The following is a 13316-nucleotide window of genomic DNA, read 5'->3' on the forward strand; positions in this document are numbered from 1 at the left end:
ACTCCTAATAAGATAGTAAAACACCAGAGTCATTTCATATATGCCCAGGAATTGCCTGAACGAGAACACTATGATCTAAAAGAACATGCCTGCTTCTCTTATTTGCCAAGATGCACAGAAAGATGTTTCCGTGGTCTGCTCTGCCACCTCTGTGATGGCAGAAATATCTTTCTTCTCTTTAGTCAACGTTCCACTGCTTTACGTACGACTGTTCTTATAAAATGGAGATAAGGTCTGTCTCTGAAATAAGGAGCTATATGGTTTCTGTAAAGATACATTTTAACATCTTATAATCTCATAATTTGCTTAGCCACGTCTAGAAATATGACTTAGGTTTTAAAAGCTATTTTTATGTTTTCATTTGGTACTCAAATACTCCATCTACCAAATGCATTTTCATTTTCCACGGATCATAAAGTAAAGACACTGTTTTATAATGCTAGTTCGGAATCAGTGCTGGTAGAGAATGGGTTGCGGTCTATTTCATCTAGGTTTTATTTTCTCTATGAAAACTTCTGGGCACTCAGATTTTCCTCACTGAGTTTGTAGATGAGGTCCTCAGTTTACACTCCTTAGGGGACAGTCGTGTCTCCACAAACCACTTAAGATTCCTCACCTTTATTCAACATTCTCACACACCGACAATAGCTTGGACTTTAAAGTGAATCACGTAAAAAATTAAAATATATAGGAAAATCAGTTTCAACACAACTTAAAAGGATCTTTCTTAAAAAATGCTGTATTCTCTAATTATGTGATGGGAAGTTTTTACTTTGAATAAATTGCCTGGGGGGGGTATCAGGACACATATACAATACTGGCTTAGGTAATTCCAAATCAGAAATAAACTGTAAGATTACAAGAAATTAAAACGTCACTTTTCCAAGCAACACATGAATCATTTTTACTATCCACTAGCATAGAATGGTCTTATAAAATTTAAAATCTGTGAGCGCTGGCACGACTTTTTCATTTCATCTCATTTCAATTTCTTCTAAATCGCACTGATGAGCCCGGCTGCACAAACATCAGATTTGCTTATTCATGATCCTGTCTTGTAGTAAACAATTTACACAATCCAAACAAAGCAGTAGCAATCCCTTTAGGAAAATATGTCCATAAATGCTAGTTTGTGGGTTTTATTCCACAATAAAGTTATAAAATTGTACGATAAACAATTCTGAAATCCTCTATGTTTAATACCAATTATTTCATTTTACTTTAATTAATTTTAATTAATTGTTCAGTGCTGAGGTTTGAGCCTATGACCTTTCACATATGAGGGGGTGCTTTCCTACTGAGCTACCCACAGTCTTCCCTGCTCAGCCCTCTTTGTGAGACAGGGTCTCAGTATACTATCTGGACTGCACTTGAACTCACTGAAGTCCAGGAAGGCCCAGAGATTACAATCCCCCTGCCTCTACCACCTGAGTTGCTAGGAATACACGTTGCACCACCAGGCTCAACTGGACACTTTTATATATGACTTTAATGTATCCTTTACAAAAATCACAATGCTAAATTTAACGTTATAGGACAATTGAAGTCAAATTAGTTATCTCTTCATTATTCTCTGTAACAACAATGTGGAGAATGAAATATTTAATGTTTTTAAGTGATTTCTAGGCAAGAATATCTATACTTAATGCTGTAGTCCCATACTGCCCAGGCATTTACACTGAAAAACAGCTATCTTTTTCATGAAGCCAATGAAAGTAAGTTACAAGAACTTCCTCCCAGTAAAGTCTTCAGAACATCCCATAAAGAGAACCTGTGATGTTTTCTTGGATTGAAGATCAAATGATAGTTCAACTCCACTTGAAACTGGAGCCTGTGATCATAAACTTACCTTGTCCTTGGGTTACGCCATAAAATTCAGCTGCTATCCTGGCGGCCTCCTTTCGGTTGCCTTTCACGATGTAGAAATGACTAAGGATGGCAAGGCTGATTTTCACAAAAAGTTTAAAACAGAAAAGGGAGAGTATCGTAAAATAGACATTGGATAGCTGTTGAGCAAACGGCCGGCTCTCTTCTAATACCGACATTGCTGCAGAGGAATCTGCCGCGGTGCCAAGCCCCAGCCTAGTCTCAACTGTGCCTGGCTCTGTTCCGGGGTACTCTTGAACAGCTGGTCCTCAGGAAAGAAAATATCAACTGGTAATGATGTCTAAGGCTCAAATTATTTATACTGTCCATAAAAGTTCTTCGCCAGCTCCTATTGGTCTGACAATATTCCATGGAAGCAACCAAATCACGTTTCGCAAGCCTCCTGACTTTCCATTCTCCATATAAAATGATACACCCTCTTTCTGTTCCTGGTTGTAGGAGTCAAATATTGAAATAAATAATGCCGATGATGTCCTTTTTTGGTATCTAATTATCAAGAACAACTGGAGGACAGAGGCAGGGCTCAGAAACGGCACCTGGCACCAAGCCTGGAGACCTGAGTTTCACCATTCCGACCCACACAGTGGAAGGAGGGTACCAACTTCCATTTGTTCTCTGACCTGCCTGCATGTGCTGTGGTGTTTGTGTGTGTGTGTGTGTGTATGTGTGTGTGTGTGTGTGTGTGTGTGTGCGCGCGCGCGCGCGCGCGCGCACTCAAATAAATAACTTTAAAAAGAAAATTGAATATTTTTGTGTATTTTATACACATGGTTTATGTAATAATATTTAAATTTTTTGGCCATGAACTAAATCATCAGATAGTCCACAGATGGGACCCGAATGAAGACCCATTGAAGTAACTGATTACATTGATTTTGTTACACAATAGTTTATGTTTTTATATAAATTAGGCTTTCCTGTCATCTATTAATAGACTTAAACTGTTAGTGCCACACTTTCAAACACCTATTGGCTGTTTTCTATATGCTGAGCCCAAGACTTAACAGTGCCTGCCACTAGGGCAGCAAAGTTTCAGAGGCAAAATGGAAGAACTTAGAAAATAAAAGACAAAGCAGCAAAATGCCTAATTCCCACAGGAAATGAGAAGGCTTCCTGGGGATTGGGGGGGGATACACAAAAGAATTACTGGACAAATATAACTGTTTCACAAAAAAAAAAAAACTGCAAAAGCAAACCAACTAAACTTAGTCACAGGCCTAGTTATGATCAACCTAAAATGTACTTTCTAGACCTATAATCTTGAATAACTAAGATCAATTTGGGAATGAAATATATGTGTATCTTATGTATATATGAGCAGTCGTATGTATTGCCAAATATAAATGATAGTTTAAAAGAGAAATGGAATCAATTATTTAGAAAAATGATGAACAGGAACTTTGTTTTCATAAATTCAATTTCCTTTAATTTTCTTTTGATGTACTACTTTCCCTTGCTAACATCTGAGCATTTGAGTAAAAAGAGGACACTAATACAAAATATTGTGATATATGTTGATGTCACCAGATTTAGGGTCTGCTCATTTTAGATTATGTCTAGGTTTCAAAGTAACAAAACACAAACAAACAACAGCGGCTCTGGCGGAAGTAAGGATCATATCTGTGATGTGGCATACTGAGAAGCGTGACTTGTCATTTTAATGTGTCTCTTATCAAGATAGTCTTGACTCTCACCAAATATTCCCAAGAGAATGGAGACATGGCGGTTGCATACATGTGCCATCTGGGACACAGCACCCACGACTGTTGAAGCAAGGAAGACAGAGTGACCACATGGTCCTCTCTACCTCTGATGTGGAAACTGTGTCAAGAGAGTGAACTCACCGGAATTATGTTCTGGTGAGTCTTCTGTCTGGCATGGTGAGGTCTGAGCACACACTGGAGATGAGCCCGTGAACAGCTGGCCCATCACAATGCTCTGAGTCATGGAGTGACTTCCCCTCCAGTGCTCTGGAATCAGAAATAAACCGGCCTTAGTCACATCTAAGTGCCTGTCTAAGGTTTCGGCCCTTTCTCTTACCAGTAAATGCTCTTATAAATAATCCCCGCACAGCAGCTACTCGGTAGCCTAGATTCCTGGGGGCTAAGAAACACTTCCATTCACTATGGCTGAAGTCATGAGCCCAGCAAGCTTCAATCCCTCCTGCTTTACTAGTAGAAAAACATTACCACACGATACTTAAAATTTTATTTGCAGATGTCAAATTTAGTTTTTTTATAAATTTATTCATTCTCACCTCTTTGTTTTATGAAGGTGACAACCACCCATAATAAAATTTGCCACCTGCTAGCTTCTTAATTTGAAGGCCTAATAAAATAACGTAGTAAGTGAACTGAGAAATACAAATCAGATGCTAATTTCCATATAAAAGACTCCAAAACATCATCTAAAATGGTTGGCAATATATAAAAAACTTTGAAACGTATTTGTACATCCATTTTCTTGGCTTAGAATTTTCTTTCTCTTTTTTCTGATCAAAGAAAAAATTTGCTTTTTTTTCTTATGTTTCTTGAGAATTTAATATATGAGTACTGCCATATCATTTCCACCTCGCCTTCTCCCATGCATTTAAGACTAGAGAAGGGGATGGTAGGATACAGGAACTATAGAGTGGAAAACAGAAAAATTTGGAGGGGCTCTATCAGACAGGAGAGAAATACAGAGAGCGAGGGAAGAAGAATGAATAAAGTAGAAAAAGGATGTGTAAAAAGCATAAGGAATCACATTACTTTATTTACTTAAAATGCACACACACACACACACACACACACACACTTTAAGTGTAATTAGTCAATTGTGGTCATAATGCACATTGTCCCTCACAAGGGTCACGGACTACTAGTATCCAGCATGGGAAACCTCAAAGTAGTCCAAGAGATCCCTAAAACAATAAAGAATATGACCATCGCCTTTGGTTGCCTCCAAGAACTTAAAGGTAAGACCCAGTTTTTGAAGACACCATGCACTTTGAACACAGGACTTGGAAGATTTGAACTGGATATGACCCGGAGGCCTCTTCCCTGTGGACCAGCTCCTGTAGAATCCAAAGGTGCTATGCAAGCTTCCAATGGAGCAAAGACAACAACAATCCTACCCATTGCACAGCCTATAAGCACATAATGACGAACATGACGAGACACTCACGAGGGCGCAGTAGTGGCACTTAGGTCTTAGGAGTAAGCAGATGCAGAAGTCTAATTGGAACTAAGGCCTTCTCAACAAGAGAGAACTCATACCCTGTTATTCTTTGTTATCCTAGCTGTCTCCCTGTGGCTGTGGAGGTCATGGATCCTAGAGAGAACTTACTGCGGCTACCTTCCCAAATCAGTGTAATTAATTACTGAATTCCAAATACTCATCCTTTTAGCCACAGAAAAGTGTAGTTTTCATCCTTCATCAAAAGAGCTTCTTTTTTTTTTTTTTTTTTTTTTTGTCACAGACAGAGACCATCACATAAATCCCCAACTGGTCAAAACATAGAGAATTAGTGACTGTGGGATGACCCACTTTAAAAAGTTCACCCACAACAAAATCCCTTCACCTAAGGCTCATGGAACACTGAAGGAGGAGAGGGGGCAGAAAGACTCTAAAAGCCTGCTGTCTTCTGTATATAACAGGGGAGCTGCACTCAAGCAACCTTAATAACGTGACCAACTAAACAAGACTCACGTAACAACACCAGCTGATACTCCTTTGTGGACAGTGGAATTTCATAAGGCTCCAGCCCTTAGATGAAGAGCTACAGGTAATTAATGGCCCCTAGAGACAGGGAATCTGCCTTCTCCAAGGACGAATCCCTTGATGGTACGCAATCCTAAGTGATCAGCCCTAACCACGAACACATGGGAAGAGCAACAGCAAATGGATGCAGTAAGCTATTTATACAGACGCATGGACACATACACATATGCAATAACAATAATTTCATAAATAATGAATTTGAGAGTGATTGGGAGTACAGGAGGAGTTGGAGGGGCGAGAATGAAGTGGAAATGATGTAAACACAGTTACGCTTCTCTGAAATTCTCAAAAACTGGGAAATACATTAAAATAATTTGACATATACAATTGGAGCTCTCAGAATGACAAAATCTTTCCGGCTAGTTTGTATTTTCACCATATTTATGTCTCTATACCCTCTCTTTCTTCTTCCTTCCCCCTTACCATAAGACACAGAGTCTATAGGGAGAGAAAACATACAGTATTTGTCTTCTGAATCAGGCTCAGTTTTCTTAAGGTGGTAATGAGCTCATTTATATGCATTCACTAGTTTTTAAGTAACCTATGTCCCTTTATTTTCTGGCAGAAATATACAGGCTCTTAATGAATCTATAATATTGAGTTCCAAAATAAAAGAAAAATGACAAGAACCTATTTCAAAGAGTGAGGAGTTGCTAATGCCCAGCTCCACTAATTCCAGGCATCTTTCCAGTCCTAGACCAGGGACGCTGGGGAGAACTCATATACGTGAGTGTACACTGTTGTTTACCATAACTATAAAGGCTTCTCATGGCTGAAACAAAAGGAAAGAAAAAGAAACCACACAAGTTCTTACTGGGGATATTGTTCATCACTGTTAAGACTTAAAACACCATTGGAATGTAAGCTCTTTCCTTTAGTTTTGTGAAACTTCACGAGAAAAAATAAATAAATATACTGAAGACTTAGATATTTAGAGTGGAGAAGAGTTTGAAGTAAGTACAGAAATGTCTATACATGAGCTTCTTAAAGGAAATTAGTGAATGAATTTTGCCTTATCTTCCTTTAGTAAATCCTGTTTATCCTTACCCCAAAGCTGCTCTCATAAGAAAGACATTTTATAAAAGCAAGCCAAGGCACTCGGTCACAGTTCTTTATAAAGTCTTAGACATTATGATGCAATGTCTCTGTCATAAACAAACATTTTCAAAGAAGAGTTAGAGATGTCAATGTGCTAGGTTTCTATTACCTATTCTTTTTTGTTTTTTGTTATTTTTTAATTTCCATCTCTCCCTCCCCCCCCCCCAGGAAGGTGACCAACCAAGCCGAGAAGGCTCCCACAGAGCCTGTCCATGCAGAATAGTCAAAGATCAGCACCTTTGTCCTTGGCTTCTCCGTCAGCCCCCACCGTCGGCCACACTCAGAGAGTCCGGCCTGGTCTCATGTTCCATCAGTCCCAATCCAACTGGAGTTGGTGATCTCCCGCCAGTTCCGTCCCACCGTCTCCATGGGTGAACGCACCCCTCACGGTCTTTTTTGAATTTACTAAATTCTTTATGAAAAACATATTTGTTTTCATACAATACATTCTTGCTACAGTTTCTCCTCCTCTAGCTCCCCAGAGATCCTCCAGTCTTCTTTTCCATTAACTACTGATAAAAGATATATTCTAATTAGGATTAAAATTCACACAATACTTGTTACTTAAATTTTTTGGTGGGTAAAGTTTAGGTGAGAACCATTCTGTTTTGTTTGACTGTAGGACTTGGGAGTAAATGTGTTGGATTTCTAGATCAATTACCAGAATAATGGACCAAAACAATAACCTGTTATTGTTATGATAGTCCACACAAATATTTTATCACAAGATTATTGTTAATTTAGGTTGCATCCATGCCTCCAGGTGAAAGTTATTGGTTTTTCTCTGAACCACAGAATAGATTCTATCTAAACTTTGAGTTATATCAAACTCACAAATTTGATTAGATCTAACTAGAATTTGCATTATGTTACTACTGCTCTCATCTTTTATGTGTGGTCCTAAAAATATGACTAAAAGTTAGCAGCCCTGCATATTTAAAAGTTTAAAATATATGATATCTTTATTATAAATATATATTAATAAATAGTCTATGCTAAATTCTTTTCTAGATATTTCATTTTGCTTTTCAATTTCTTGTTTGGCTTACAAGTCCAGAATTTCTCTAAGGGATACTATCTCACTCAACTTGGTTCCCTTCACTTAATTTTCTGGCTCAAGCAAGGATATTTTTGTCTAAATAAGGCAAATAAAAGATGTTTTTGAGAATATTTCTGAGTAGTTAAAAATTTTTCTTCTACTCTGCAGCAGAAGCAAAGTTGCTAGTAGCTCTTCAATAGTAAAGAAAGGTTTGTGTGTGGGTCATGCCAATAAAAAGGGAAGCGGAGTCAATATTTATTTAGGAAGCATCAGATTATCTTCATTGGGGAATCTTGGTATAGGTTTCACTAAAACAGATCTACCCAACAGTAATTTGAATTTAATAAAATATTAAAGTCCTCCTTGTTAATTAAATCAAATTTGAATTTGGGTTTTTTCAACTTGTAAACAAAATGTCCTGATATATTTACTGGAGTCTTTATGAAGAAGCTATGAAGTTGGGAGGAAGAAGCTTAAAAGGGGGGGAGTAATTTGCAAGCTATATATCTAGAAGTGGGAGCACAAGGATTCCACGGCCATGGCCATGCCTCTGAGGCTAGTGTTCACACGTCAGCACTGAAACAGTCACACTGTGTAGTTTATCCACTGGCCTCTGATCCCACACCTGGCGACCACAGTGTGCATCTGTGCCATGTGTGCACTAAAAATAGTCTTGGGCTAAATACGTGTGTGCTTCAGTGGCCTGAATCCAACGGGCTTCACCGAACCTTCTGCGATTAAGAATTTGTCCTAATTGTCACACTTTGGCTAATTACATATTTAAGGCGCTACAGATAGGGGAATCTTTCCATGCCCCATGTGCTGAAAATCAAAGAATGGAACTACATGAGAAGTGTCATGATTAGGTCATCCTCCAAGTATGCTAGGCCTGGAAATGGGATCAGAATTTTTCGACAGTTACATCAATTAATAATTATTATTTTTTCTGAAATAAAATACATAGTTAACCTAGAATGTGACCAACTGGCTATTAAAATTGGTATATTTGGATGATTCTGGTTAGCACTCTGCTGTAGTTTCCTTGGCAACAGAAAAATTTTTTTTCTGATTGCCTGAAGTGCTTTTAAGTTTAATTTTAGCATCAATTATGAACTTGGAGGGGGGAATCATAGCTTAAACACATTGTCATCAGATTTATGGCTCTAATACTCTTCATTTAGTAAGAACAGCACTAGTGCATGTCACCTTTCCACTGTGATTTGCAGTCAGCTCTGTATTCTTTGCACTCTCCTTCCTCATTCCAGTGTGACAGAAAACAAGCAAAACCAAGTCCATGGATGCTCAGGGGTCACCTTCCAGTGCTCCACCACCATCAACCTCTGACTGGCATCTGCTAACCTCTGGACTGAAAAGAGAAAGACGGTCAAAGGTCCATTAGAAATGTTAACACAGCTGGAGGAAGAGCACAGTGGTTAGGTGAACTTGCTGCTTTGGCAGCAGATGAAGTTCAGTTCAGAGCACACACATTGGGTGACCAACGACCACCTACCTATAAGTCCAACGCTGGGGCATCAGACACTCTCTTCTGGCCTCTGTGGGCACTCAAACACATGCATACACTCACACACAGACATACACAGACACATGCACACACATAAATAAAAATAAATCTTTAAGAATAAATGTAAATATTACTATTAACAGCTACTGAATGGATGGTAAGTAAAATAAACCTGGAATAGGGATGATGTCAGCCATGTGAGGGTGTGCAAAATATCTGATTGTCTCTCCTTTAACCCATCTCACCTAGGTAAAACGAAGTAAAAGTTAATTCTTCTACATGATTATTCTACATAAAATGAGCTGGCTTCATCTTTCCTTTATCAAGTTTAATAAGGTGGGAAAGACTGTGAGTATCTGATTATTCTCTAAAATTAGACATCTTACCTGGGGAAGTCAAGAATAAAGTTCAAGTCCTACATTTTCCTACTTGTAGCGTTGGAAGGTGTATCCATTTCTTACAGAACTCATAAGCAATGCTAAACATAAAACAAATGATACACTATTTCTTAATTAAAATTCTATTGTTAGAAAGATCCATTATAACCATAGCAAGTCTTACAAAAGAATGCATTTAATGGAGAGCTGACTTATAGTTTCAGGGATTTAATCCATTCCTATTAGGGTGGAAAGCAGACAGAGGTGGCACTGGACCAGTATCTGAGAGTTTTACATCCCAGTGCACAGGCAATAGGTGAAGAGAGAAAGAAAATCTGGGCCTAGAGTGAGCTATTGAAACCTCAATAGTTCAAGCCCACCCCAAGTGACACATCTCCTCCAACAAGTCCACTCCTTCCCAACAAGGTCACACCTCCTAATCCCTCTCAAACACTCACCAACTGGGGACTAGATATGCAAATATATAAGACTTTGGGGCTACGTTCATGCAAGCCACCACATACGGTGATAAGGAAGGCTACCTATTTATAGCTTCAAAGAAATGTCATAATCATGAATATTTCTATTTATTTTAGCTCCTCGACTCTGAGACAAAGATAAGCAACATTTTGGACATATTGGGAATAAAGAAGATGCTGTGGGTTTCAAGATGCCATTCTCCTTCTGGCATCATATATTTTGACTGAAGACATTAAGTTATGGCTCTGCAAAGTTATGGTGCTGCCAAATCTTACCTGATGATGTGATAATGTTGATGAAAATAAGATTGGTGACAGCAACATGTTTTTTAATGTTAAACATTGCAACCATAATCCAGTCAATGAGTTAACTGAAGTCAAAGGTAAAAGAAGAAAACGAAATCTGTAGGGTCAATTTAAAGCCAAAGCATATACTTTGATAAGTACCTATTTTTCCTCCATGGGCAGCTCATATATGGCAGTTTCTGTTGTACTTGTCCATATTGGGGTTCATGGTCTAAGTTGATGAGGACGACTGATCAGATCTCTTCCTCAGATCTCATTACAGAGGGTTGTGAGCCACCATGTGGTTGCTGGGAATTGAATTCAGGACCTTTGGAAGAGCAGGCAATGCGCGTAACCCCCACCTGGTTACAGTTAGAAATATCCAGGACAAGGAGAGTAGATGGTGCAGTCAGTAAATGCATGATATACAACCATGAGGACCTGAGTGTGAATCTTGGCTCCGTAGAATCTACATTTTTTTTTAAAGAGATGCATGTCTCTAAACTCAGTCTGGGAAGATGGAGCAGGAAGATTCCTGGGGCTTGCTGCCAGCCTATCTAGCTATATCAGTGACCTCCTGGATCAATATACCTGTCTAAAAAATAAAGTAGAATGAAATCAAAGAAGTACTTGACATTTACTTTGGGCTCCATAGATGCATGCAAGGACACACACAGATGCTCACCCCCCACATGTATGTACATGAGCACAACACACACATACACATGTTAAGCCACATGTATGTGTATACATATGGCTATATACACACACATACACAAATTTATAAGGACATAAATAAATAATAGGTACATCTCAATTTTTAAAAAGAACTCCTCTTATAAGTTGAGTGTACTTGGACAAATTTCTTAGTCTCTCTAATCCTGAATTTTCACCTACATAAAGGGATAACTGTTATCTTGTGGATTTGTAAAGATCTTGGAATATTTGTTCAATATTTTGTTTGGCATCATTTTAAAGCTACTCACCTTTTTTTAAAAGTACTAAGTAAAAATGATGATGTCTACTTATAAAAAAAATCTACCTTACTGCTATTTACATAAGGGAAGTACCCACTGTTCTGAGAACTTCCTGTGAGTCAAGCTTGCCTGGGTAATGTGGACAATACAGTGAGCAGACAAGTTAGATCTGTATCCTAAGGATGCTCAACTCAGCATCTGTATCCTAAGGATGCTCAACTCAGCATCAGCTGCTGAATCCAAACCTGGAACAAGTAACATATCCAGTTTTCAAATAATCAGTTTTCTCTCAATCTCATAATTTGTCTTGTCCCTTTCATTAATGTATGGACTGTAAAATCAACAAAAAGTCTAGAGAAGCCTAAATCCGACTGATATCATTAGTACTAGTTTGCTATTTATGTCTTTATATCCTTGTCTTCTTCAGTTGGTGACTAAATAATTCTCAAACCTCAAATTTTCTTCCAGTTACAGTCTGGCTTCACTTTCTCATGGAAACTGCCTCCTGGCATGGCTTCCTCAAATTCCAATTGGAGGATCCTTTGGAGAGCTCCCCCATCTGGCCTTAGTCTATATTAACAACAGAGGTTGTAATGAGCTTCTAAACTGCTTTGAAAGGTAAAAAGAAGTATGTATGGCAGTGAGGTCCAGACGCCAACATCAGATTATTTTTGCAAATGTCAATGGACGGTGATATCAGAGAGCAGGGAGGGCAGTGGTGAGACAAAGTCACTGGGGCCTCCCACACTTGTCATGTGGACAACGTCTAATAGGAGAAGAAGAAAGGTGAGTGAGTACCAGTCAAGCCTGACTGAGATTTGTTAAATTGTCTGCTTTCCTTTATTTTTGACCTGTAAGCCTCTTTTGTTTTATATTTGCTCATTTTTTGTGTGTGTGTGGTAGTCCAGGGCAGTAGATATCTGAAGCATGTTTAATGGAGCTAGATTCTCTAAGATGGCTTGAGAGTCTATCTGTGGGTTTTCCTGATCAGAATTGAACACTCTCAGAGATTCAGAAGTGCCTTTGGAACCAGGGAATCTGGTTCTGTGAGCTTAGATAGTTAGCCAGCTTTTCCGTGACCATATTTCTTCCTTTGTGATACAAGAATACCAGTATTGATGAGTTCTCACGTTGACAGTGAAAACAGTCAAAATATTTGATAGACAGTGTGTGTTTGCTACTCTAAAGGAAATTTACATTGTTGAGCTTTGAGCAACCTACACCAGTACACCAAGGCCAGAAAAGTGCATCAGATTCTGTGAAACCGATGGTAAAAGTGGCTGGCACTGCCTGGTTGTGAGTGCTGGGAACCACAACTTTCTGCAAGAACACCCAATATTTTTAACTACTGAGCCATCTCTCATGCCAACTTATGTTGTGTTTTAACATTCAGATAATATGTTTTTTACGTTAATTTACTTCTATTTGCTTGCTTATTTTTTCTGACTTTAGTGTTCTATAAATGTATTCAATTTAAAAGTCTTTGGATAAACCTATTCCACAGGTCTTCATATATAATACCATCTAGTTAACAAAATAGTATTAAACTGCATTTGATTGTACCATTTTACTGTTAAACTATTGACTGTTTAGTTTTGAAGTTAAATATATGGGCACCTTAATGCCAACAACAACAAGAGACAAAACCATCCATTGACTGTTCAGATTCTATGACAGTGGATATGCTCCCATGTTTGCTGTGGTTATAAATCTAGGCAGCAATGTCTACATACTGGGTGATGCAAGACTCAGTGAGAAGCTCAGTTTGACCTTATCTCGGTTTAATAAAAATTGGTTGGTTCCTAATCATGGTTATCTAAAAGAGCCACACAGACAGTTAATTTAGCAACTGAGGCTTATTTCCATAGTTTATGGCCCCAAACTGGACAG

The 13316-nt window shown here is 38.4% G+C and overlaps 1 protein-coding gene across 4 annotated transcripts in view; it reads right to left on the reverse strand.

Moving 5' to 3' along the window:
* Asb5 (ankyrin repeat and SOCS box containing 5) overlaps nt 1-13316 on the reverse strand; it is a 59496-nt gene that overhangs the window by 35380 nt on the left and 10800 nt on the right. For 2 of the 4 annotated variants that reach the window (XM_042054819.1, XM_042054818.1), the window contains 2 exons: nt 8993-9152; nt 3732-3857 (listed from right to left, as the gene is read on the reverse strand). In XM_042054819.1, coding sequence (XP_041910753.1) covers nt 3732-3834 — 103 coding nt within the window. In that variant the 5' untranslated portion in view covers nt 3835-3857; nt 8993-9152. Of the gene's footprint in view, nt 1-1849; nt 2046-3731; nt 3858-8992; nt 11024-13316 lie in introns of those variants that run through there. The other 2 variants (XM_038324610.1, XM_038324609.1) reach the window with 2 other exon arrangements.

The sequence above is a fragment of the Arvicola amphibius genome, chromosome 4, assembly GCF_903992535.2.
Source record: "Arvicola amphibius chromosome 4, mArvAmp1.2, whole genome shotgun sequence".
In the NCBI taxonomy this organism is placed as follows: domain Eukaryota; kingdom Metazoa; phylum Chordata; class Mammalia; order Rodentia; family Cricetidae; genus Arvicola; species Arvicola amphibius.